General features: G+C 35.3%; 4 protein-coding genes across 5 annotated transcripts; 3 read left to right on the plus strand and 1 right to left on the minus strand.

Annotated features, from left to right (window-relative positions):
• On the plus strand, window positions 475-11,436 carry LOC18589999. The gene is made up of 9 exons (XM_018127905.1): window positions 475-1,107; window positions 2,404-2,490; window positions 3,866-3,955; window positions 4,903-4,983; window positions 5,107-5,301; window positions 5,386-7,515; window positions 8,465-8,611; window positions 9,988-10,373; window positions 10,941-11,436. Exons 1-9 carry the CDS (start codon window positions 1,039-1,041, stop codon window positions 11,071-11,073), a joined length of 3,318 nt encoding a protein of 1,105 aa, XP_017983394.1. The 5' UTR covers window positions 475-1,038; the 3' UTR covers window positions 11,074-11,436.
• On the plus strand, window positions 12,177-17,131 carry LOC18590000 (integrator complex subunit 3). 2 transcript variants are annotated; one of them, XM_007015253.2, is made up of 3 exons: window positions 12,177-14,387; window positions 15,254-15,391; window positions 16,580-17,131. In XM_007015253.2, the coding sequence occupies exon 1, from the start codon at window positions 12,503-12,505 to the stop codon at window positions 13,883-13,885; it is 1,383 nt and encodes a 460-aa protein (XP_007015315.2). In that variant the 5' UTR covers window positions 12,177-12,502; the 3' UTR covers window positions 13,886-14,387; window positions 15,254-15,391; window positions 16,580-17,131. The 2 variants fall into 2 exon arrangements, with proteins under 2 accessions (XP_007015315.2, XP_017983165.1); XM_018127676.1 differs by having other exon boundaries at window positions 12,177-14,366.
• On the minus strand, window positions 18,078-21,161 carry LOC18590001 (wall-associated receptor kinase-like 22). Its single transcript, XM_007015254.2, has 2 exons — window positions 20,232-21,161; window positions 18,078-19,330 (listed from the first exon to the last, which is right to left on the minus strand). Exons 1-2 carry the CDS (start codon window positions 21,076-21,078, stop codon window positions 18,165-18,167), a joined length of 2,013 nt encoding a protein of 670 aa, XP_007015316.2. The 5' UTR covers window positions 21,079-21,161; the 3' UTR covers window positions 18,078-18,164.
• On the plus strand, window positions 22,763-25,702 carry LOC18590002 (pentatricopeptide repeat-containing protein At5g27110). The gene has a single exon (XM_007015255.2). It carries the CDS (start codon window positions 22,918-22,920, stop codon window positions 25,030-25,032), a length of 2,115 nt encoding a protein of 704 aa, XP_007015317.2. The 5' UTR covers window positions 22,763-22,917; the 3' UTR covers window positions 25,033-25,702.

The following is a 26,506-nucleotide window of genomic DNA, read 5'->3' on the forward strand; positions in this document are numbered from 1 at the left end:
TAAAAGAAAGAAACGAGAGAATAAATAATTAACAAAGATACATTTGTCTTTTCATTTAAGATTAATTAGTAATTAATATTATTACCTTTTCCGTAAATGAATGTATTTTTTACCAAATTTAAAAAGCTAAAAGAATATATTTTTTAAAAAGATAAATATGTTTTCAATCAAATTTCATGGAGCTTTTGATTTTTCTTTTCTTTTTCTTTTTTTCTATTGACTACTGAGAAAAGGAAAGAACGCAACGGGAAAACTCAACTCGGCCGAGTCAAAGAAATTCAATCAAGATTTGACTAGGATTTTACTATTTACAGTTTCAGTAACATCATTTCACTGGCTTTGCTTTTCTTTCTTTTTACAACTTTCTCAGCCACCAAACGGAAAAACCCAAAAATTACTGCAAAGCAAAAGAAAGGAGGTGGGTATTTAGCATTATCCCCTCTGTTTTTTTTTTTATTCTCTCTTTGCCCTTTTCCTTTTTTTTTTCCTCTCTGAGTTATTAATGCCCTCCCTTCTCTGTCTCTGTCTCTGTCTGCTGTGACTCCTAATCAGATCATAATATTAGCATTTTCCCAACTCTTTCCCATTTTTTTCCTTCACTTTCCTCGCAGATTTTCTCTCTTCCCAAATACCTCTCTCCCTTCAATTCCCACCTCATTCTCAAATTGATTCTTTTCTTCTCAACTTTTTGCTACTTTCACTAAATAAAAGCTTTATTTTCTTCATAATTTCTTTAGATTAAGATTATTGAAATTTCCAAAGAGGTGTAAAAAGTGAAGTGAAATTGGGAACTAGTAAACTTCTCGTGATGGTAGAATCCCAATTTTTCGGATATTGGGTGGAATTTGAGAGGTTGAAGTTAGGGTTTAGTTCTGGTGAGAAGGAAAAGGTAAAGAGTTATTTGGATGGAAGGGTTTGGTTTTGAAAATGGATGACTTTATGTTAAACATTTCTTAAGTATTTTTTTTTTTTGGATTCCTTTAATTGTTGGGGATTTAGGGGGTCCTTTTTTTGGTTTAGTAAAGTGTAGTTTCGGTTATGTCAAGAACGGATAGGATGGCTTCCGATCTTAGCAGAACTGGCCCTGTCGAAAGAGACATCGAGCAGGTGATTTTTTTGGGTGATTTTGTTTGTATTTTAATCAGTGAATTTGATTTCTTTGTTTGTTGGATTGAATTTTTTGAGTTTTTTTTTTCTGATTATTGTTATAAGCGGCTGATTTGATGCTTTTTATTTGAGTATAGTTTTTCAGAGTATTGAGCATTTTAATGATCGTTGAGGGATGTGTATGAGTAAAAGCGTAGTTGTTGGAGCAAGTAGAAACAGATAGTGGCATTCTAGTTGTGGCTTAAGTAGGGTGAAGCCCTGTTAGCAACATCTTGATCCCCTTATTTTAATTGTAATTTGCTCTTGTAAAGCTTTTATTAGTATTGGACTCTTGAGGTGTGAGTAAAGAGGTGAAACCAGCTAATCTTAGTGTTGCATTGAGTGAATGATCTTAGAATTTGCTATATGAAGTCACCTAGTAGCTAAAACCACTCTTGTGACAATTGAATGGAAATACCAAGTACCATATGCTAGGAGAGGTGATTGTAGGCATTTTGTCATGCTATCACTTTACCTGCTGCACCCAAATCAAGACCCACCAATGCGATTGTGATACTTCTTCCTGGCTGATTTGTGTTATCTGTTTCACTATTCATAAATGATGAAGCTGGGAGTAATAAATATATTGAGCAGCCCCTATACTTAACTTTTAAATTCTTAACCCATATGTATGGCATGTATTGTTACATACAGTTGCATTTAAGATATGCTAACAACTCATGACTTGGCCTGGTTTTAAACAGGCCTCAATACTAAGTAATTGGATATCTTACCATAGAAAAATAAATGGGTACTGTCATATTTTGTCTGGCACATCTATATCTCCAGACCTTACTTGATGAGAATCCTTCATTCATCTCTGGATCCTTGGAATGTAAGTTGGAGGTAATCTTTATATGCATGTATGTCTAGTTCGATGTAAGTTGGAAAATAGATTGCTTAGATGCTGAGTGTTAGTGTGGGTGGTGCTTCAGTCAAGTTGGGAGGTACTCTGAATTTGTTTTTGGTCAAAGGGGATTGCCCCTGCTCTAGCTGGAATCTTGTCTGTGGTTCTATTTTATGCTTTATTATTACAGCCTTTTCCTTTTATGAAATCTCTGAAAGTCTTTTTATCAGTCTTTATGTTCTTCCATTATAATGAGTATTTTTCTGAATAATTTGATTGTGCAGTGAGTATTTTTCCTCTAATTTATCATTCTTCTACATGTAAATTGATCTTGGAGCTATAATTATGTTTCCTACCTGCAAATGTGCTAAATATGCCTAAGTTAGGTTATTGGATGCTCTTTACGACAGGCCATTACTGCTCTGAAGAAAGGAGCATACTTGCTGAAGTATGGAAGAAGAGGGAAGCCAAAATTTTGTCCCTTCCGCCTTTCAAATGTAAGTGTGCCCCATTTTCCAGTCACTTCCTTGAAACTTTTTAACATGTTTCTTTTAAAGTTTGTATCTGTTCGAGAGCATAATTTTCTTTGTTATCAATCAGCCTCTATTGAAGATGTGAGTAATGTTTTGTACATGATTTTCAAGCGAAGTACAAGCATGAGTGAAGTGGTTTTTAGCCATTGTAGGTAATGAAATATGGAATGACTAGTATTACATAGAGGAAAATCAAGTTTAAAGCTGCTGATAATAAGACTATTCATGGTGCAAATTTACGAAGTCCAAACTAATTATATTTGAATAGAAGTGAGCTTAATTCTGCATGGTAACCCTTTAATTTGTCTACAACTATTTGGTACTATTCCTTTGTCTTTGGCACTCTTGCTCAAGTACCTGTACTTTTTTTTTTTGCTCAAATACCTGTATTAGATAAAGGGAAATCAGGTTCAAAACTGCTGCTGAGCAGACTATTCTTATTTCTAACTGCCAACTTGGGAAATACAAACTATAAATACTTGAATAGGAATTAATTCTGCATGATAATGCATTACATTTGTTTATAACTATGTTCTGCTATTCCTATACCTTGATTACTCTTACTTTGGTGAGACCACAGTCCACTTGCCATCACTACAGATCATTTTTACTTGTTCTTGACCTGTTACAGTAGTGGTTCCTTCCTCCATTGAACATTGGAAAGCCCTTCCGTGTAAGATAATAAACGAAAGTTGAAACTAGAGATGCAATCACTTCCCTGTATATGTACACATATGATATTACATATCTTGTCAAAAGAATAAGCACCGTTTGGTTAAAATATTGGTCTACAAATGCCGGAAATATCCTATTTTGGATTGCAAATGCTTGAGAAGCATGCCTTTTTTAAGTTCAAAATTTATATGCTGGAATAATTTTCAAAGAGAAAATTATATTTAAACATGGAGAAAGTGAAATTCCAGTGCTCTATTTCCACCCTTTGACATTTATTCTGAATGAGCTAAATGGAGCTTTGAAATAAATCACGTCTAAACTGGTGGGTAATTAAGTATTTTCCATTTGAACAATGTTATTTGTAATGATTAATTATGCTTCTGTTTACTTGCTTTCCTCATATTTACATTTTGAGCAATTTGACAAGGAGAAGAACATAATCAATAGATAGAGAAAGCAAAATTCAATTTGCTCTACACCATGCTGAAGAATAAAAAAATGAAATTGATTTAACATGTAAGCTGAGTGATTAAAAAGAGTACTTATGGGTGTAAAATAAGTAGAAAAACTTATATTTTGGTTCAGTTTATCCTTGTGCTGCTGATTATTGAATTATTTTTTCCCACTACAAGTCCTAAATGGTTGATTGTTATTCTACTTTCAGGATGAGTCTGTTTTAATATGGTTCTCAGGGAAAGAGGAGAAACATCTTAAACTAAGTCACGTGTCTAGAATCATATCTGGGCAGCGCACTGTAAGTGGTTTTCTTTAGAGATGGCATATTTTCTGTGCCTACTTTGCCATGATTTGACAATACTTGGAGAGTTGATTACATGCCTGTAACATGTGATGGAAACATAAAAGAAATGTCTGCTTTGTCTGATTTTTTTAATCATTTCCTTATATCTTCCTTGGCACTACTACACGTACAAAGTTAATTTTAGTGTTCATCATTGATATTTTATGCATAGACAGTTATTTCTGTGAGGAAACTTGAACCACGATTGTGTAAACTTTATCCAAGCTGATGTGGAATTGACTACAATTGCATATTTTCATGAAATTCACAATCTTCTATGCTGAGGTAAAGTTAAGCAATAGAGTGGCTGAAGTGGGATCCTGGGAGGCAACCATTAGTGTACTTAAGTCAGGTGGTCTTTTTACAGGCTCACCTCAAACGTACATGTGTTTAGTGAGGAGGTGTTTCTCACTGTACACAAGATTAATCCTTGTTCACCAATTTTGGGTGATGTTGCAATTTAGTTGATCAATATAATTTTGTTTTTACTTCAATTTTTTGCTCGCTCATTGCATTACAACTGCACTTGGATCACTGTAGCAGCCTTACAATGATCCTTAACTTAAAACTATGATGTGGATGTGCATGTTCTTTGTTCCTTTTCGTCCAATTATCTGCTTGAGCATTGCAACTCCCATCGATTGTATTGATTCTGCCCATGGATCAGCATAGCAGAATCAGGACAATTCCTAATTTGAAATTGTGGTGCTTTAGTGGGTCATGTGTTTTTATAGATCTTTTCTCTGTGTACTTTTGTCACTGTAGTAGCTTCCATTTATTCTTTTGCGGTAGTCTAGTCTCTTATCATTCATGTCTTGCCTTGGTTATGCTGTGATGACTACATTAAAATTTTTTTACTTTTCTGCTAGTACTGATTAAAAATGGCCTATATTTTCTTCCAGCCTATTTTTCAAAGGTATCCTCGGCCTGAGAAAGAGTATCAGTCGTTTTCACTTATATATAATGACAGATCACTGGATTTGGTAAGAATATGCCTCTTTGAAACCATGACTTCTTGTTATGAGATTACTGTTGTATACCTCGTCTCCTGTGCCATATACAAACAGCTAAATGTTTTTTATTTTCTTAATAAAATCATTTACTAGATCTGCAAGGATAAAGATGAAGCCGAAGTCTGGTTTAGTGGTTTAAAAGCATTAATCTCTCGCAGCCACCAAAGAAAATGGAGAACAGAATCGAGAAGTGATGGCATTCCTTCTGAAGCAAATAGTCCGAGAACATACACACGAAGAAGTTCACCTTTGAATTCTCCATTTGGTAGTAATGATAGCTTGCAGAAGGTGTGGTTTCTATATTATCTACAGACTCTGCCTTCTAACACTACAACATTGTGAATTTAAGATGCTTTTTCTATATAAATTCAGGATGGTGATCACCTTCGCCTTCACAGTCCGTATGAAAGTCCTCCAAAGAATGGTCTTGATAAGGCATTTTCAGATGTAATATTATATGCTGTTCCTCCCAAGGGTTTCTTTCCTCCAGATTCTGCTAGTGGTTCAGTTCATTCTTTGTCTTCAGGAGGATCAGATAGTGTACATGGTCACATGAAGACAATGGCAATGGATGCTTTTAGGGTTAGTCTTTCTAGTGCAGTTAGCTCATCAAGCCAAGGGTCTGGTCATGATGATGGTGATGCCTTGGGCGATGTTTTCATTTGGGGTGAAGGCACTGGTGATGGTGTTTTGGGTGGTGGACTCCATAAAGTTGGCAGTTGTGGTCTCAAAATGGATTCTTTACTGCCTAAAGCTTTAGAATCTGCAGTTGTACTTGATGTACAGGATATTGCCTGTGGTGGTCGACATGCTGCCTTGGTAACCAAGCAGGGGGAGGTTTTCTCCTGGGGAGAGGAATCTGGAGGCCGGCTTGGGCATGGTGTAGACTCTGACGTTTTGCATCCAAAGCTTATTGATGCCCTTAGTAATACTAACATTGAACGTGTAGCATGTGGTGAGTACCATACTTGTGCTGTCACACTTTCTGGTGATTTGTACACATGGGGTGATGGCACTTATAATTTTGGTCTTCTTGGTCATGGAAATGAAGTGAGTCATTGGGTACCAAAACGAGTGAATGGGCCCTTGGAGGGGATACATGTCTCATCAATCTCTTGTGGCCCCTGGCATACAGCTGTCGTAACTTCTGCAGGTCAATTATTTACCTTTGGAGATGGCACGTTTGGTGTTTTGGGTCATGGAGATCGGAATAGTGTCTCAATACCCAGGGAAGTGGAATCCCTAAAGGGGCTCCGCACTGTGCGAGCAGCTTGTGGAGTGTGGCATACTGCTGCAGTTGTGGAAGTCATGGTTGGAAATTCAAGTTCTAGCAACTGTTCCTCAGGGAAGCTATTTACATGGGGAGATGGGGATAAAGGTCGACTTGGCCATGGGGATAAGGAAGCAAAACTTGTTCCTACTTGCGTTGCTGCTCTTGTGGAACCAAACTTTTGTCAAGTTGCCTGTGGACACAGTCTGACAGTTGCCCTTACAACATCAGGGAATGTCTACACTATGGGAAGTCCTGTTTATGGCCAGCTGGGAAATCCACAAGCTGATGGAAAGGTTCCTATCCATGTTGAAGGAAAGCTTTCCAAGAGTTTTGTTGAGGAGATTTCTTGTGGTGCTTATCATGTTGCAGTTTTGACTTCCAAAACTGAAGTTTATACTTGGGGGAAGGGAGCAAACGGTAGATTGGGTCATGGGGATTCTGATGACAGAAACTCCCCAACTTTGGTAGAAGCTCTGAAAGACAAGCAAGTCAAAAGTTTTGCCTGTGGCACTAACTTCACTGCAGCAATCTGTCTCCATAAATGGGTTTCGGGTGTTGATCAGTCCATGTGTTCTGGTTGTCGCCTCCCATTTAATTTCAAAAGAAAACGTCACAATTGTTATAACTGTGGACTAGTCTTTTGTCATGCATGCAGCAGTAAGAAGTGTCTTAAGGCTTCCATGGCTCCAAATCCCAACAAACCTTATCGTGTCTGTGACAATTGTTTTAATAAACTGAGGAAAGCCATTGAAACTGACGCATCATCTCAATCTTCTGTGAGTAGAAGAGGAAGCATAAATCACGGGACTTGTGAATTTGTTGATAAAGATGATAAGTTGGATTCCAGATCTCGTGCACAACTTGCTAGATTTTCATCAATGGAATCTTTGAAGCAAGGGGAAAGCCGATCAAAGAGAAACAAGAAACTAGAATTTAATAGTAGTCGTGTCTCACCAGTTCCGAATGGAGGCTCCCAATGGGGAGCACTTAATATTTCTAAATCTTTTAATCCGGTATTTGGATCATCAAAGAAATTTTTTTCAGCTTCTGTTCCTGGATCAAGAATCGTTTCTCGTGCAACATCACCAATATCAAGACGGCCTAGCCCTCCTCGTTCAACAACACCAACCCCAACTCTTGGAGGCCTCACCTCCCCTAAAATAGTTGTCGATGATGCTAAGAGGACCAATGATAGCCTTAGTCAAGAGGTTGTTAGATTAAGAGCACAGGTAATTTGTCTTTCCACTTCTCAATATTCTTGTGGAGATTTATCATTAATTTTTGTAGCTAAGGTCCCCTTTGATTGTTGTTCTTGCACCTAACATTTTCCTATTTAGTTTTGCTTCCTAAGTATTGCTAAAATGCAAAAGCTAAAGTTAAAAAAAAAATCATCATTGATTAGAAATGATCAAACGATTAAAATGTGGCTGCAATTCTAATATAATTATCCTGAATAAAAGTTAAAATAAGATCATAAATTTTGATGTCCAAAAAAGCTTACATTTTTAAGTTTTAATTCTTAAAGAAAACTTTTTGCTTCTATATTCAGACACATTTTTTAGTTTTTGCTTCCAAAAGCAAAAGCAAGTAGCAAAGATACAGCCAAATAATACCTAAGTAAATTGCATTGTCTTACTTTGTTATACATTTCTGTAGTTAAGATGAAGGAAACTTTACCAAAAATTTGAACAAATGGTATTACATTAGTGAACTTTGAGAGTGGTCAGATCTTGAGAACCTTTATCTCTTGGTCTTTTCCTTGGTCTGACTGATATGTTTATTGGGTATTATTGTTAATTCATGATGCGTAGGTAACAATTGAGAATGCATTATAGATTTCTGTTCAAAGTGAGTGCAAAGTATACATCAAAACTGGTGCTTCTGCAGTGCAATTTAATAAATTCTGAGTTCTGTCAAAACAGTGGTCAATATATGGCTTCCCATGTTAAAGCCTAAAGATTTCTGTCAGGCAATATGCTAACAGATGAGTTTAGTGAAGGAGAAAAATCAAAGATGCTAAAAATGGGCTGGCAAGCTATATGCTAAGCTTTAATTTCAGCAGGATATTTTACAGCTTGGAAGATAATTCTTGTCTCCTTTTTTCTGCAAGCTTGCTTTACTTGCTTGATAGGTTATTCAGGGTTTGTGCATTATTCCTCACCATTGTTTATCTCTCAGGTGGAGAATCTTACACGTAAAGCACAGCTTCAAGAAGTTGAGTTGGAAAGAACTACCAAACAGCTGAAGGAGGCAATAACAATTGCAGAGGAGGAGACTGCAAAATGCAAAGCAGCAAAGGAAGTCATCAAGTCACTTACTGCCCAAGTAAGTTGAATTTATGTTTGTTTGGGGTCCATGGATATCTATTTAAATAAAACTTTAGCCGTATAGCTCTGCATAGCAATGTGTATGAGCATCATTACTTTGAAGTATAATTTTTTGTCTTTGTTGTTGTCTTACTATTTTAAGTCATTTTTTTCAGTTTTTGTACTCTGGTTACCTGTTATTTATGTCTGAGGCTCTTTGCTTACCTTTGGGTAATGAACTGACCATGTGACAAGATCATAAGAATGCTCAAGTTCAATTGTACTCCACTTTTGGTGGATTCTTGATGTAGAACTAGTAGGAAAAAGAGATGAATATAGAAATCTAGAGGAAAATCAGAGATAGGCAGAAGCTATTAGGGAGCAATAGAAGGAATCGGGGGGAAAACAGAACTGAGGGAGAAAATTGTAAAGAATCAATAGAGGGAGAGAAAATCTCAAGTATATATTCTCAAAAAAAAAAAAAGGATTGCAAATGTTTATCATCCAAAACCTAATCAAAACTAAAAGCTCTCTTGAGCTTTGATAACAAATTGATGTAGAAGGGAAAAGAGAGAGAATATAGAAATCTAGAGGGAAAATTAGAAACAAGCAGAAGTGATTAGGGAGGAACAGAGGAAATCAGGGTAGAAACAGAAAAACTAGGAGAGAAAATCAGAACGAATCAATAGAGGAAGAAAATCTAAATAATTAATATATCAAATTCTAAAATATTCATCAAACAAAATCTAATTGAAACTAAAATAACATACGTATTTATACTAAACTAAAAATCCTAGTGAAATGCAAAATACAAAATATAGCCCTAAAACTCTAATACTTGGAAAAGAAGTAAAATACTAATTAATAGAAGATAAGCTAAATAATCTAAAATAGCCTAAATATATGTAAAGGTTACAATTAAACCCATAAAATCTTAACTAACGTCTTAGATAACTTAATCTCTCATCTAGCATATTTCCTTCAATCTTTTTTTCTGGTTAAACAGATAGCTGGACTGTTCTGCCCTTATAAATATATAAAATTAACTTTCAGAATTTAGTTCTGATAGAATCCCTTCTGGTTCCTCTCTTCACCTCTCACTTGTTTATCTCTAAGAAGTTGGAATCACACAGGGTTTTTACTGGATAGCAGATGGAAGCATAATGCTAAACTACTGCTCATATAGATTCTGGATGTATATCTTTTAGTTGCATGTTAAATGCCTTTGCAATAAAAGTATTATTTATGATACATAATGTTATCAGTGCAATAAATTGTTGTTTCTGCCTAATCTCTAGAACTCAACGTATCACTAGAGTCAGTTTAGTTGTTAGTTGCACTTCCAATACTTCATGTCTCTCTACTGATTTAGATGATATATGATATGCTGGACAGTTGAAGGATATGGCTGAAAGACTGCCTGTAGGCGCTGCACGGAACATCAAGTCGCCTTCATTTACTTCATTTGGCTCCAGCCCTGCTTCAAATGATGTCTCTAATGTTTCAATTGACAGAATGAATGGTCAAATAGTGTGCCAAGAACCAGATTCAAATGTATCAAGCAGCCAGTTGCTTTCTAATGGTTCTAACACTGCTAGTAATCGTAGTTTGGGCCATAACAAACAAGGCCATATTGAACCAGCAACTAAAAGTGGAGGCAGAATAAAAGAAGGTGAATCTCGAAATGAGAATGAATGGGTTGAGCAAGATGAACCTGGTGTGTATATAACACTTACCTCACTACCAGGAGGTGCCAAGGATCTCAAGCGAGTTCGCTTCAGGTATGTTATGCATTTCTCTGTCTGGCAATTCTAAATTGTGTTGACAAGCTATCCCAAATAACAGGGACTTGAGAATGATTTGGTGGAGAGGACATTCCTGTTTGTAGTAAGCAAAATCAAGTAAGATGATAATAATATGGGAATTAAAAGTGTTATTAAACTGCTCAAGTTAGCCTGATGTCAGGATGGGCTTGGCATTGTCAAAACTTGCGAAAATCAACTGATGCCCAAGTTTGGCTTCGACAAACAGCCAAATTATCATAAGCTTTGAATTGTATACAAAAATGCATCCCAAAGTGCCAATCTTGTAACCTGTGTTTTTGCTCCTACACTAAGTTGTAATCAGACCACAAGCATGGGAACTCAATTAGGTGAAGAAGCATGTTCAGTCTAATTTGAACCTCCCACGCCATCACATACTTCATGTGCTTGATTTAAGCACGTCTGTTTAGCCTACCTTTGATTGGTGTAACAGTCCAATATTTTATCTTACTTGACTCTTAGAGATGAATTTAGTCATGTTTATTGCTGAAGAGAAATTAAACTGTTTTTGAAACTATGATGCAGTCGGAAGCGGTTTAGTGAGAAACAAGCAGAACAATGGTGGGCAGAGAACAGAGCAAGAGTATATGAGCAATACAATGTCCGCATGATTGACAAGTCTAGTGTTGGTGTTGGGAGTGAGGACTTGGGTCATTAACACAGTGAAATAACCATTATGTAAATGTAATAGTCCTTTTAAGATTTCAATCCCAATTATTGGGATCCAATTGATCAATTATATTCGGCTTCCCGTTGTTCCATCAAGAGTTGAGGGAAGCAGAAATGGTATTAGTGAGATAACTAGAGAGGTTTGATTGGGTTTTCTTTTATTTTGGCCCCTTTGATATTTTTCCCACTTGATTTTACTTCATTTTTTTCCCTATATGTACCTTGTGTGGGGGGATTGAGGGTGACAAGTGTAAATTCTTAGTAGGTTGCTGGCTCTTGTTGAAGGCAGCAATCATGTAAATTCATAAGCAAATGAAATCTGCAGGAAAAAGGTTTTCCATTTTTCGTTTGATTTTTATATTTTCAGTTCATTTCTTTGTCAATCAGGTGAATGCACCAGGCTGACGAGACACTGAAGTGGGGGTGTGCATACTTAAGACCGCCTGGAGAGAGCATTAGATTTAACCAAAGTCTGAGAATACTTTTGACCATTTTACCAAAAAAAAAAAATTCATTTGAGTCTAATTCTCACTACTTGTAATTCTCCTTGAAGCCTAGCAACAAACAAGACTTCTTCATTGCATGCGGATTTCCATTTGAATTAAGAAGGCAAAACATCCATCCAACTTTGCTGTTTATGATGCTATGGCGAATTTGCATGCATGGCATTGGCAGCTGATCTCCATAAGGTGCAAACTGCATTGAAATGAATGTAATCGACTATGCTGTTCTCTAGTAGTTATGCTATATCATCTGCTATAAATCCTCAGGTAGACTTGTCCCAGTCCGCCATCATCACACAATTCTTCCAAGCTTTGAATATATAGTTATATAGTCTATGAATTTCTAGGTAACCAACAAAGAATGTATTGAATCAGCAGACGAGAACTCTGAAATAATAGAATAATACCATACAAGGGTAATAAGACAAGACTAGTTGCCTCAAAAGCTGACCGTATAGATAATTTTTTTCCTTCATTTCCTACGTATGATAAATGTCAGAACTTGAACTAAAAAACAAAAAACATATGTAGGGCACAAAAGAAGCTGATCAGAACATAACCTGCTTGCAGCTAAAGAAGAGCTAGCAACTCACAGTTGTGAGACCTCTCCTTTTGCCAGCCTTCATCATTTTTATTTTACCCACATTAAACGGCGACGTCTGCTTAACCTATTTCTTTTCAAAAACGTACTTCCCTTCTCCCTTCCTCTGTCAAACGTCTCCCCCCTCCTTCCTTAACCACACTCACCTTTTGTTTTCCCCTAAGTAAAGCAGAAATCATTTTATTGATAAATTCTGCCAAAATTTCCTCAAACTTCATTTTTCTTGTGTAGTTTTAAGCAGCGGTATAAGCCCACTTCTAAATTTAACAAAATGCCCCAGTAACAGTCCCGTAAGGTAGTGAAAACTACTCTTTATGGCTTCGAAACTGATTCGAATCGCATCCTACCAAGCGGAAAGCCAGCAAGAACTCTCTCTAAGGCAAGCTTTTGATCTTCTCGAATCAAAACTAAGACCCCCATTTCCGCTAACAATCCCAAACCCCCAAGAATACACTCAACTTAATCAAGCTATAATTTATGGTGTTTTAATCGAACCCCATTTCGCCAAAATCCATATTAAGCACTTACATGCTATTGTTGTTGATGGGTATAAGCTGTTTTTAACTTTACTAGTCGGAATTGTTAATGAATTGTATGGAAAGTTTGTTGATTCAGTTAAAGATCAGTTAATTTGGGTTACTAGAGAAATGATTGATGTTTCCGCGGTAGGCATTGATGGTTTGTTAGTGTGCTTGTTGAGGCAAATTATTGGTGGTGATTTTAGTGATGGGAATCTTTGGTTATGTTTCGAGTTAGTGAGTGTTTGTTTAAGTAAATGGGATTGTTTGTTAGAAGAAGAGCCTTTAGTTTTGACTAGTGCACTTTATACATTTCTTCGTTTATTATCGGATCATTGTAGGTTATCGAGTAATCTGGAACTAGGGGTATTGAGGCAATTGGAGATTGAGTTTTGTGTCAGAATGTTAAGGGAGCAGTTTCACCTTTGTTTGAAGATAGGGAGGGATCTTGTTCGATTATTACAAGATCTAGTTCATGTACCTGAATTTAGAACTATATGGAAGGATTTGGTTTTGAATCCAAGTGAGTTTAGAACTGCTGGGTTCTCGGATATCTCTCAGCTGTATTGCACAAGAACTTCCAGTCGGTATTTCTTACTACGGATCACTCCTGAAATGGAAACACACTTGCGGTTTTTACTCACACATGTGATGCTAGGGAGCCAGAAACGATACCAGACATGGTTTGCAAAGAAATTTCTTTTAGGGCCAGAGAGAGAGAGTCTTGTTGTTGATATTGTCCGGTTTCTATGTTGTGCACACCACCCGTCTAATGAAATTATTCAGTCAAACATTATTCCCAGATGGGCTGTTATCGGTTGGCTACTAAAATGTTGTAGGAAGAACTATATTGAAGCTAATGGGAAGCTGGCACTGTTTTATGATTGGCTCTTTTTCAATGAAAAAGTGGACAATATTATGAATATTGAGCCTGCAATGCTATTGATGGTATGCTCCTTGCCTAATTATATTGACTTCACTCACTCCCTTCTTGAGTTTTTGCTTCTTCTTGTGGATAACTATGATTTGGACCACAAAGATATTTTAATTAGGGGTGTATCATCAGCATTTCATACAGTTGTTCAGAAAGGAGTGGTACATTCGTTGGATGTTCTCACCCATTGTGATGGACTTTCTCCTTCTATTAGACAAAGGCTTCAGAAGTTATTGTTTCAATAAACTGAGGAAAGCAGTTCAAACTGATGCCTCGTCTCAATCTTCTGTGAGTCGAAGAGGAGGAATGAATCATGAGACTAGTGAATTTGTTGATAAAGATAACAAGTCGGATTCCAGCTTTCATCTCAACTTGCTAGATTTTCATCAATGGAATCATTGAAGCAAAGGGAAAGCCAATCAAAGAGAAACAAGAAGCTAGAATTTAGTAGTAGTTGTGTCTCACCACTTCCAAATGAAGGCTCCCAATGGGGAGAACTTGTTATTTCTAAATCTTTTAATCTGGTATATGGATCATCCAAGAAATTTTTCTCAGCTTCTGTTCCTGGATCAAGAATTGTTTCTTGTGCAACATCACTAATATCAGGAGTCAAGACGGCCTAGCCCTCCTCGTTCAACAACACTCACCCCAACCCTTGGAGGTCTCACCTCCACTCAAATAGTTATGGATGATGCTAAGAGGACCAATGATAGCCTTACTCAAGAGGTTGTCAGATTGAGATCATAAGTATTTTGTCTTTCTTTCTTCTCAATACTCTTGTGGAATCTTTTTATTTATTTTTCACTGAGGTTCCCATTGATTGTTTTTCTTGCACCTTGCATTCTCCTATTTAATTTTTTGCTTACGAAGAATTGCTAAAATGCAAAAGCAAAATCATAATTGGTTAAAAATGAACAAATGCTTAAAATGCAGCAGCAATTTTAACATAAATATTCTGATAAAAGTAAGAATAAGATCATAAATTTTGTTTTCCAAAAGAGTTTACTTTTTTAATTGTTAAATCTTGAAGAAAATTTTTGCTTTTATACTCAAACGCATTTTTTTTTGTTTCCAAAGCAACAAGCAAGTAGTGAAAATTCAGCCAAATAATTCCTAAACAAATTGTGTTGTCTTATATCGTTTTACCAAAACTGAATGCATACTATTTTGTGAGTGAACTTTGAGAGTGATCAGATCTTGAGAACATATTACTCTTGGTCTGGCTGATAGGCTTATTGGATATTATAGTTAATCCATGATGCCTAGATAACAAATGGGCATGAATTATAAATTTCTGTCCCAAGTGAGTGCATAAATGCATCAAAATTGGCACTTCTGCAATGCAATGTAATAAATTTAAGTTCTTTCAAAACAATGGTCAAGATATGGTTTCTTCCTAAAACAATACAATATGTTAATGGATGAGGTCAGTGACGGAGAAAAATCAAAGAGCTAAATATGGGCTGGCAAGCTAGATCCTAAACTTTAATTTGAGCAGAATATTTTACAGTTTAGAAGATAATTCTTGTTTACTTTTTCCAGCAAGCTTGTTTAACTTGCTTGATAGGATATTCAGTGTTTTGCATTATGCCTCACCAATTGTTATCTCTCAGGTGAAGAATCTTAGACATAAAGCACAGCTTCAAGGAGTTGAGCAGGAAAGAACAACCAAACAGCTGAAGGAGGTGATGGCAATTGCAGAGGTGGAGACAGCAAAATGCAAAGCAAGTCATCAAGACACTACTGCCCAAGTAAGATGGATTTATGTTTGTTTGTGGTCCATTGATATCTATTTTAATAAAATGTTTGCCCTATATCTCTGCATGGCAATGTTTATGAGTAATCATTGTTTGAACAATAATTTTTTGTCCACTCTTGTTGTCTTTGCTATATTAAGTCATTTCCCCCAGTTTTTGCACTCTGGTTACCTTTATTTATGGCTGAAGCTCTTTTCTCTCATTCAATTAACAAATTGAGGATGTGACAAGATCAGAAGAATGCTCAAGTTCAATTATACTCCACTTTTGGTCGATTCTTTTTCCTTCTTTTCTGGTTAAACAGATAGCTGGCCTGTTCTGCCCCTATAAACCAAAACAAAATTGGGCTTCTTAATTAACCACAAGAAGCATAAGGCCTATTATTTCTTTTTTTCTTTTCTCTTTGATTATTTTAGGTTTTGGAATTTGTGGGGGATTTCTTTGTTTACAACTTTTTGGTTACAACATGTATTTATGTCAGCAAAAAAGAAAAGAAGCTGTTTGTTGAGAGAAATTCTTTAAGCAGAGAATGGAGGCTTGTTGTTAAACCAAGGATTATCATCTTTTGGAGGTGGAGAAAAATAAAATTATATGATGCCGAGGAATTGGAAAAAGCAATGGACAACTTGAACCGAGTAGGATTCTAGGATAGGGAGGCTTTGGGACAATTTACAAGGGAATGTTAGATGATGGTAGGATAGTTGCTATTAAGAGGTCTAAAGCAATAGACAAATCCCAGATCCAACAGTTCATAAACGAAGTTGTTATTCTTTCTCAAATCAATTATAGAAACATTGTGAACTTACTAGGTTGTTGTTCACAGACTGAATTTACTTTTACTAGTGTACCAGTTCTTACCATAGGGTACCCTTTTTCACCAGACTTACAAGCAAGATAATGAAACCTCGCTTTTGTTGCTGAAGCAGTAGCCTAAATGCATTCTGCAGCCTCAATTGCCATCTTTCATTGTGACACTAAATCTTCCACATTCTCCTAGATGACAAAACGCAGTGTCAAGGTTTCTGATTTGAGACTATAAAATCAATTCCGGATGGTAAAACTTGACCACACTTGTGCAAGCAATATTATGATACTTGAATCTGAAGTACTTCATATCAAGTCAATTCATGGAGAAAAGTGATGTTTATAGCTTTGGGGTTGTGCTTTCTGATCTCTTAACAGGGTAGAAGCCAGTCTCTTTAACCCGTGCTGAAGAAGAAAGAAGCCTTGTTGCATACTTCATATAGTCCATAAAAGAGAACAAGTTGCTTCAGAGTTCAGATATCCAAGTTGCTAATGGAGCTACCCAAGAGGATATATATGCTGTTGCTTGTCTTGCGATTAGATGCTTGAGATTGAAAAGCAAGAGAGGGCCTATAATGAAGGTGGCAACGGAGCTTGAAGGATTGAGAAATCCACATGGATGCCTAGAAATCCATGACCAGATCCAGTTAGTAAGTGATGAAATATTAGTCCATACCGGTGTTGAAGTTGGAGAAGAATCTATCTCCATGAATTGAGATTCTGTTTGCGTGTAAGTTATATGCCTGATGGATTAAGTTAAGAGGAAGATAAGTTAGTATTGTGATCACGAGAAGAGTTGAAACAGTGACTTTGACTTAATTATGCAGACAGTGATTGTACTTTTATTTCTGTCCAATAGAGTAAAAATGAAGGAAGTAGTTGATTTTGGAGAAAATAAATGTTGAAACAAAAAAAAAAAAAAAAAAAAAACCAAACGAGAAGAAAGCGGACTTGGCTTGAACTATTGCAACCCAAACCATATTATCTTCTTCATTACCAATTTACGAAAATAGAGGGCACATCTAACGACAGAGTTACCCTTTGATCTAGCATAAGCTAATATCTTATTTCTCATTAGTTTCATCGTGTTGATTTTCAACAGTTATGCCTAAAGCCGCTAAATCAAAATAATGAAAGCAGCCTGGGGGGAGCTGATCTTTAAGAATCTAGATGATAATTTCTTTGTTGCAACTTTGCAAAAAGGACAACATATATGTCTAAAATAGCAATTGAAGCCATGATTTAATTCTCAACTTAAGTTTAACTAACCTTTTTGAACATGCTAGAATGGCATATTGTAGATATTTGATTTTGATTATTAATATATTATTTTTTTTAAAGCGTAAGTATAATGTTATACAGAAAGTAATGAGAATAAACTGAACAAATTATATCACATGAATAGTAGTGAAAGTAACTTAGAATAAGTGGTAGGATTTAGAGGCTAATTTCATTTTGAAATGTTTTGGAAAGCTTACTTTGGTAGTTTAGATATGGAGATAACTAGGAGATTTTCTCTTAATATTTTCTTGAAGTGCAATTACTTTTCTCTATTACCTTTTATGTTTCTCCTTTTTACTCAAGAACAAATCTCATTACACCATTAGTGATCATGCTTAAAAATGCTCACTACTTTAATGGCCACATAATGAGATCTTAGTAAGTGTCACTATATTAAAACTTTTTTGAGTAACTGTTATTTATTATATACATTAAAATTTTTCTCAATATTATTACTAATTATATGAATTAAAATCTATTTTTGAGTAAATGTTTCTTTTTGCTATGTATATAATTTTGACAATTCACTTTGTAAGATAAAAATTCTTTTTCAAATTTTCTTCTACTTAGCCCTTTCCTACCTTATTCTCAGACATAAAGACAAAAATTCTAAGAATAAACATCCTTTCCCTATTTAAGCACATCATCAAAGTTCATGCATTTCACGCACATAACAATATAGTCATTCCATGTCAGCAGAATCCAAATCTAGAGAGAAGATAGATTCTTCTTCAACTTCGATAACAGTATGCTCTGATATTTCATCACTTATTAATTGGGCTTGTTCATGGATATCTAGGCATCTATGTGACTGTCTCAAACCTTCAAGCGCCATTGACACCTCCTTCATTGTAGGCCTCTTCTTGCTATTCAATCTCAAGCATCTAATTGCAAGGCATGCAACAGCATAAATATCCTCTTTGGTAGCTTCTTTAGCGATTTGGTCGTCTAAAATCTGTAGCAACTTGTTCTCTTTTGTCGATGCGATGAAGTATGCGACGAGGTTTCTTTCTTCCTCAGCTCGGGCAAAAGAGACTGGTTTCTCCCCTGTCAGGAGCTCAATAAGCACAACCCCAAAGCTATAAACATCACTTTTCTCTGTGAATTGGCTTGACTGGAAGTATTCTGGATCCAAATATCCAAATGTTCCTTGTACGAGCGTGGTCAAGTGAGTTTTATCATCAGGAATTGGTTTTGAAGTCCCGAAATCAGACACTTTGGCATTATATTTATCGTCCAGGAGGATGTTGGAAGATTTAATATCACGATGAAAGATGGGAATCGAAGCTGCAGAATGCATGTAGGCTACCGCTTCGGCCACTTCACAGGCAATTCTCAAACGATTTTCCCAGGAAAGCGAGGACTCGTTGTCTTGTTCATGAATATGGTGAAAAAGGGTGCCATTTGGTATGAACTCGTACACTAGAATAGGAAACTCAGTCTCTAAACAACAACCCAGTAACTTGACGATGTTCCGATGATTGATTTGGGAAAGAATGACAACTTCATTTATAAACTGCTGGATCTGGGACTTGTCTATTACTTTAGACCTTTTAATAGCAACGATTCTACCATCATGTAACATTCCTTTGTAAACCGTCCCAAAGCCTCCCTGTCCCAGAATCCTGCTCTGGTTGAAGTTGTCCGTCGCTTTCTGAAGCTCCTCGGCAGCAAATATTTTTGATTTTTCTCCACCCCCGAAACATGACAGTCCTTGGTTTAACAACAAGCCTCCGTTCTGCTTAAAGAATTTCTCTCTACGGATTCTGTCCTTTCTTTTTCGTAGTCGTAAATACATGTTGTAACCAATAAGTGCTAGACAAAGAAACCCCGTACCAATACTAACACCTGAAGCGAAGCAAGGAAGAGAAAAAAAAAAAAAACCCTTAATTATGCTTTTTATGGTTAGATAATTTAATTAAAAAGTTCTTGTTGCTAATTAATTCAATATTGTTGTACTCATTTAACTAAATTAGCAAGTGAGTATATATATATTTTCTAATACATACAATGCTATGAATTTTAGATTGAAGCATTATTTATTTATTTATAATAGCGGCAAAGGTTTTTTTATTTTTTTTGGCCAAGATGAACATTGTTTAGTAATAGCAAAATCCTAGTTTTTTATAAATTTTTAAAAATTAGTAAAATTCTAGATTTTTTGGATAGTTAAATTTGATTAGAATTTTCCTAGTTTAAGCAAATAAATAAATGATTAATTAAATAACTAACTTAAAAATTAGAATTTTAAAATACCATTTAATGGTGTATGCTAACATGCAAAGAGAGAAACTCAATTTTTAATTATTTTTAAAAAAATTAAATTCTGATAATAGCTATTGAAAAATCCTTATGTCAAAAATACTTTTCGTTACAACTCCAATCCAATCAAAACGGGTTTAGAGGAGATTATAATATAAAAAATTTTCTAAAAGAATTTATCAATTTTAATGATTTTTACATGAAATATATTTCAATTAAAAATTATGATAAATTCTTTTCAATATTCAAATACATGTCATCGATGCACTTAGACATTTGATTCAAAATTTTCTTTCAATAAAAAAAAAAACTAGTATGTATACCATTAATTGAATGATTTTTTTTTGAATATGCATAAATGAATTTATTTTAATTAAAATTTTATGAAAGTTACGGATTAATATAAGTTAAAAATATATGAACTTTATAAAAAAAGGCCGTCTAAACTTTGGCCAGCACAATTTTATATGTGTAGAAAAAGACTGACCTAAAATGGTTACCAATTTGAGTGAGAAACCCTCTTGCCTCTTATCCTGCGCTGCACAGTTATGGCCATCTTCCAACTCATATGCATATCGGCCGTTTGGACAGCTGCAGAGCAAACTTCCAGGATTTTTACTGCAGCTTTCACTTTTCATTGGAATCAACAAAGGCGTAAAAGGGTAGATGAGATCTTCCGCTGACACATTGTTTGCCGCAGCTATGCTTTGTGCATCAACCCCAAATAATTCTCCAATGGAGGATAGAGTATCACCCCATGTCACAAGGTAAGTCAGCAAAAAAGCCACGCCATCAGCTGTCTGGTTTTGGCTAGGACAAGCACATCGCAGTGGAACCGTTAGCTGTTCACCCACCATAAGATTCTCATAACCGTAATAATTTTGACCATCCAGAGCCTTGCAAGTGGTCAGGCCTTGGTAAGTATCATTGGCTATGGTGAAATACGTATCCCCTGGACGGATCGTGTAAGGGGCGATGTGCTGGAACAAACTGCCCCAACAAGAACAAGTGGTCGGGACTACAACAATCTTGTCAGGAGAAAAATTGTGGGTGACAGAGACGTTGTTGATGGAGGCAATGTAGGAGGCGTTGGAGCCCAGCAGGGAGGCAATGCTTTCAGGAGAGTCAAAAGGAGGCTGGGGACGGAAGGTGAGAAAGGAGGCGCAGGACCTCTGAATCCCGTTACAAAAGTAGCCTTTGGATATAGAAACAGTTTTGCCACTGCAGTCAAGCTGTAAATTATTTAGGTACTCTTGTTGGGCCTGAGAAGGATGATGAAACTGTGACAGAAGCATAAGCGTGTAGAGACAGTGGGATAATAAAGAAAGCCCCATGGAATTGGGATGTAATGCGTGCTGAACTTGTATGCTAGGCTTGCTTTGTTCTTTAATTACTATATCTTCTATGTATATCAAACCAGTCCACGCTCGATGACAGTCAGACTGGAATTTTCTATATTCTACTAACATACAGTTTATTGTCAAACTAATATGGCTACGTTCAGTGCATCCTTAACTACTCCTTGACTAAAGTCTGGAAATAAAACTAAAGTCGAAAAATCATCATACCCTGGTCAAGCTGCTAGAAAAAGGGCTCACCAGAAACTCATTTATATCATGTCTGCTATATATATATATAACTACTCCTTGACTAAAGTCCCGAAATAAAACTAAAGTCGAAAAGTCATCATACCCTGGTCAAGCTGCTAGAAAAAGGGCTCACCAGAAACTCATTTATATCATGTCTGCTATATATATATATTAAAAATTTGTTATTATTGCATTTGAGTATTTATTAATTAGTTGATATATGATTTTTTTGTCTGAAAAACAAGATTAAATTTTTTTTTTTCAATTATGAAATTTTTTATTATTATTTTTTAATTTTTTAACTTTTTAATGCTTGTTATAATTGATCTCGACGAGTTTTAATATAACAAAATTGAAAGAAGAAAAGGGATGACGACGACTTGCCACTTTATACAAAGTTAATAACAATGAATCACAATTGCCTGGCATTTTATGAATGAATTATGAAAGTTTGATAAGTATCAACCTTTTTATTTTGGTCAATCACGCATCAACCTCTAATAACTTGACCAAAAACACAGAAAGCTTGATGCGCGTATTGCACCTATCATACAATTGCGTACCATTTTAAAACTATAAAATGTCAATATTATCTCTTCACCCTCACAAGTAAGCTTTAAGTCAGCAACGGAATTAAGATTTCAAGTTTGGGGGATAAAAATAAAAAAATTTAATATTAAAAAGTAAATTATAAACTTTTAAAAAACAAAAATTAAAACATTAATATTAAAAACAAAAAAAATATTGTAAACTTTTGAAACTTTGAATGACGGCGGCCCCTCCTAGCCCACCTCCCTCCTCTGGTATTAGTGGTCAATTAATGGCCGAAAACAAGGAGATCGAGGAAGGGACCGGAAGGAGAAGAGAGAAGGAAATGGAAAGTGAAAAAAAAAAAAAGTTAAAAAATTTCTATTTTTATCTTTCAAAAAATAATTTTTTTTAAAATTTCATAGTCTCTATTTTAATTTTCTTTTTCAAATTTTCGTTTTTATTTTAATAAATTAATTTTTTTCATGAATGAAGTTATACCGCAAGTCATGGATCAAAGAGTGACATGATATTTATTAGTCATGTGGTGCATTTTGATTGACTTGTTGAAACATCATCCAATTTTTTTTAACAAAATCAATCTTTAAAACATATAGATAGATAAAATAAAAATTCAAGTACAACATCAGGCTTTTTTTTTTAATATGTATGAAATTAGACATTTTCCTAAATTATAGGAAGTAAATGTGATATTATGACTTTGACAATTAAGCGAAAATCATTATTTTTGTCATTGATTCTTTCAAATTAATTATGTTTATAAAAAAAAAAATTTAGAGCTTCTCAAATTAAGAAAATACCAAGATCAATGGCAATTTCATTTGTTTCCCACTTTTCCTCCCCCTCCAAAATTGCCGCTGTTGTTGGCTTGCCTCTTTGTTATGTGCATTTTTTAATTTTAAAGATCGATTTCTATTCATATCATCGGTTAGACTTTAGAATATCTTGCTGTGTCTCCCTCTTCCACGGAAACACAACAGCTCAGATAAAGCAGTCTTGTCTTATTTTCAATGATTAATCCAGGCACCCTTTTGAATGGACACCGCAAAACTGTTGTCCCTTTTGAAAACCTGCATTAGTTCTAAGTCATTGGTAAAGGGTAAGCTCCTTCACCAGAAAATAATCACTTTCGGCTTCCAGAACAACATCGCCTTTTGCAAAAACCTCATCAGCTTCTACTTCTCTTGCCATTTACATGACTCCGCATTCCGTGTTTTTAAGACCATTGACTACCCATTAGACATTTCTTTGTGGAATGGCCTCATGGCTGCTTACACTAAGAGCTTCCTGTTCGTTGAAGCTCTTGATCTCTTCGAGAGGTTATGGGAATATCCTTATTTAAAGCCTAACAGTTTCACCTATCCAAGTGTGCTAAAGGCTTGTGGTGGGTTGGGAAGTGTTGATTATGGGAAAATGATCCATACCCATTTGATGAAAGCTGGATTTTTATATGATGTTGTTGTTGCAAGCTCTCTTGTAAGCATGTATGCAAATTGCAAAATGTTTGAACAGGCTACGCTCGTGTTTGATGAAATGCCTGATAGAGACGTTGCCTGCTGGAACACTGTTATTTCCTGTTATTATCAAGATGGGAAAGCTGAAAAAACATTGGAATTATTTGGGAAGATGAGGGATGCTGGGTTTGCGCCTAATTCAGTGACACTAACAGTTATTTTCTCAGCTTGTGCAAGGCTTATGGACCTGGAAAAAGGGAGGGCGATTCATGGAGAATTGGTCAAACACGGGCATGTGTTGGATGGTTTTCTTGGCTCTTCTCTTGTTGACATGTATGGGAAATGTGGTTGTATTGAGATGGCTAGGGAGGTTTTTGAGCAAATTCCAGAAAAGGGTGTGGTTACTTGGAATTCCATGATTGCAGGTTACAGTTCAGTAGGTAATAGCCAATCATGCATGGAACTCTTTAAGAGGATGAATATGGAAGGGATTAAACCCTCTCTGACTAGTTTAAGTAGCATATTGATGGCTTGTTCAAGATCAGCCCAACTTCAGTATGGAAAATTTATACATGGTTATATGATAAGAAACATGGTAGAAGCTGATATTTTTGTTAACAACTCCCTTATTGATCTATACTTCAAATGTGAAAATGTTAATTCAGCTGAAAACATCTTTAAGATGATGCTAAAAACAGATTTAGTCTCTTGGAATATTATGATCTCCGGATATGTCTCTATTGGAAAATTTTTTGACGCTCTTGGCATCTATGAAAACATGATGAAAGCTGGTGTAAATCCAGATGCAGTAACATTTACTAGTGTCTTAGCAGCTTGTTCACAGTTGGCAGCCTTAGAAAACGGAAAGGAGATTCATAATTCTATAATTGAGAACAAATTGGAAAGAAATGAAGTAGTCATGGGGGCTCTCCTAGACATGTACGCAAAATGTGGTGCTGTAGATGAAGCATATAAAATTTTCTGTGAGTTACCAGAGAGGGATCTCGTGTCTTGGACTTCTATGATCACTGCTTATGGATCTCATGGTCAAGCTCTAGATGCTTTGGAACTTTTTGGTGAAATGCAGCAATCTAATACAAAACCAGATGGAGTTACTTTTCTTGCAGTTTTATGTGCATGTAGCCATGGAGGATTGGTTGATGAAGGTTGCTATTATTTCAATCAACTGACCAATGAGCATAGTATTGAGCCTCAACTTGAACACTATTCATGCTTGATTGATCTTCTTGGACGTGCCGGAAGATTACATGAAGCTTATGAGTTTGTCCAAAGTACCCCGAAGACTAGAGAGGATGTTGGGTTGCTAAGCACTCTATTTTCCGCATGCCATTTGCACAAGTGTTTGGAGTTGGGGGAGAAAATTGCAGAATTGCTTATTGAGAAAGATCCTGATGATTCATCAACCTATGTTATTTTGTCAAATATGTATGCTTCTGCCAAGAAGTGGAACAAGGTACGCAAAGTGAGATTAAAGATGAGACAACTAGGGCTGAGAAAGAACCCTGGTTGTAGCTGGATTGAGGTTGACCAGAGGATCCAACCTTTCTTTGTAGAAGATAATTCACACCCACAAGCAAAGATCATATATGATTGTCTATCAAGTCTTAACAGTTACATGGAGAAGGATAATGTGACGGCAGCTTTCGAATCTAGCACGGACCAAGGTGTTTTATAAAACTGAAAATTGAACAAAAAATCAAGCACTGCAGGCAACTTAATGTTTGCAAGTGACTAGTATCATGAGGAGTTTTCTGTTTCTGAGTCCAATTTCAGGACGCTCTGGGAACACTTGGCATCTACTGATGTTATTGAGTTGTTCAGTAAGGTAAAAGTTGAGCACTGTCAAGCAACTAGAGATTTGAGAAGCTGTGGATGTTATGTACAGCATGCATCAAAACTCACGTGAACATGCCTCCGTATGTACAGAGTGGATTCGATGGTGTGATCTTTCCTCTACAATGGGCCAAAGAGGCCTGTTGCCATAGCCGTTAATCAGTTTAGATTTCGGTGTTTCATTGTGGGCACAGGATGTGTTTGGGGAAAGGAAATGGCTTATATCCAAATGAAGACAATCGTGGTGGCTTTAAATTCGATGCGTGAGTTTGAGGCCATAGCCGTTGAAGGTGGTGCAAGTGCAGAGAAGATGATGGACCCTCCTTACACCTTCTCACTTCTTTTGAAAATGAGAGCTTCGGCTGAAGAAAAGGAAGGATTGGCAAATGATATTGAAGGAAACTAGTCTTGTTGAACTCGTTAAATTTCATAGAAGGTACTGTATTAACCTATATATTTATTTTGACTTCATCACATTTTACATTAATATTAATGATAACAAAACCTTATAAGCGAAATTAATGATATAATTTTCAGTTAAACCTAAGTGATAAGGATGAGCTAAAGTGCGAGGCATTTTCCAAAAAATCTAAGTGAAAGGCGTAAAATATTTTTCAGAAAATAATAAAAATACTTTTATACTAAATTTATGAATATAAGTTTAATGAATATTAATATTTAATTTAAAATATTAAAAATAAAAAATATTAATCTTTAACTTTAAAATAATTAATTTAAAATATTACTATTTAAATTATACAACATTATTAAAATTAAAAAAATATTATTTTAATAAAACCATTCAATACAATTAAATTTTTTATTTATATAGAGTAAATCTTACTAATAATTATAATAAAACATATTTCAATGATCATCATTTGATGAACACACATTTCTAATTGGTTTAAATCTTATTAATAATTATAATAAAAAATATTTTAATGATCATCATTAATGAACACATATTTATAAATATAGGTTTTGAATATCTTACAATTGATGAATATTTATATTTTTATAGTTATGATAAAAAAGTGATAAGATGAAATTTTTTAAAAAAATTAGAGTTTATTTTCATTACAGATATGTGGTTAAATGCTTTAAAAAATATCATTATTGATTTTGTCCATTTTCATTTTCATTCTTAATTTTGATCTCAAATTAGTGAAAATCAAATATCAATATTGTTTTGCAATCAACTCCTATTTATTATTTTAATATCTAAATAACTACACCATTATGAAAATTTTTTTCATAAAATGATCCAAACAATAAAAAATATTTTCAACAATTTATTCAAACAACTGAAAACA

This window comes from Theobroma cacao, chromosome 9 (genome assembly GCF_000208745.1).
Source record: "Theobroma cacao cultivar B97-61/B2 chromosome 9, Criollo_cocoa_genome_V2, whole genome shotgun sequence".
Classification (NCBI taxonomy): domain Eukaryota; kingdom Viridiplantae; phylum Streptophyta; class Magnoliopsida; order Malvales; family Malvaceae; genus Theobroma; species Theobroma cacao.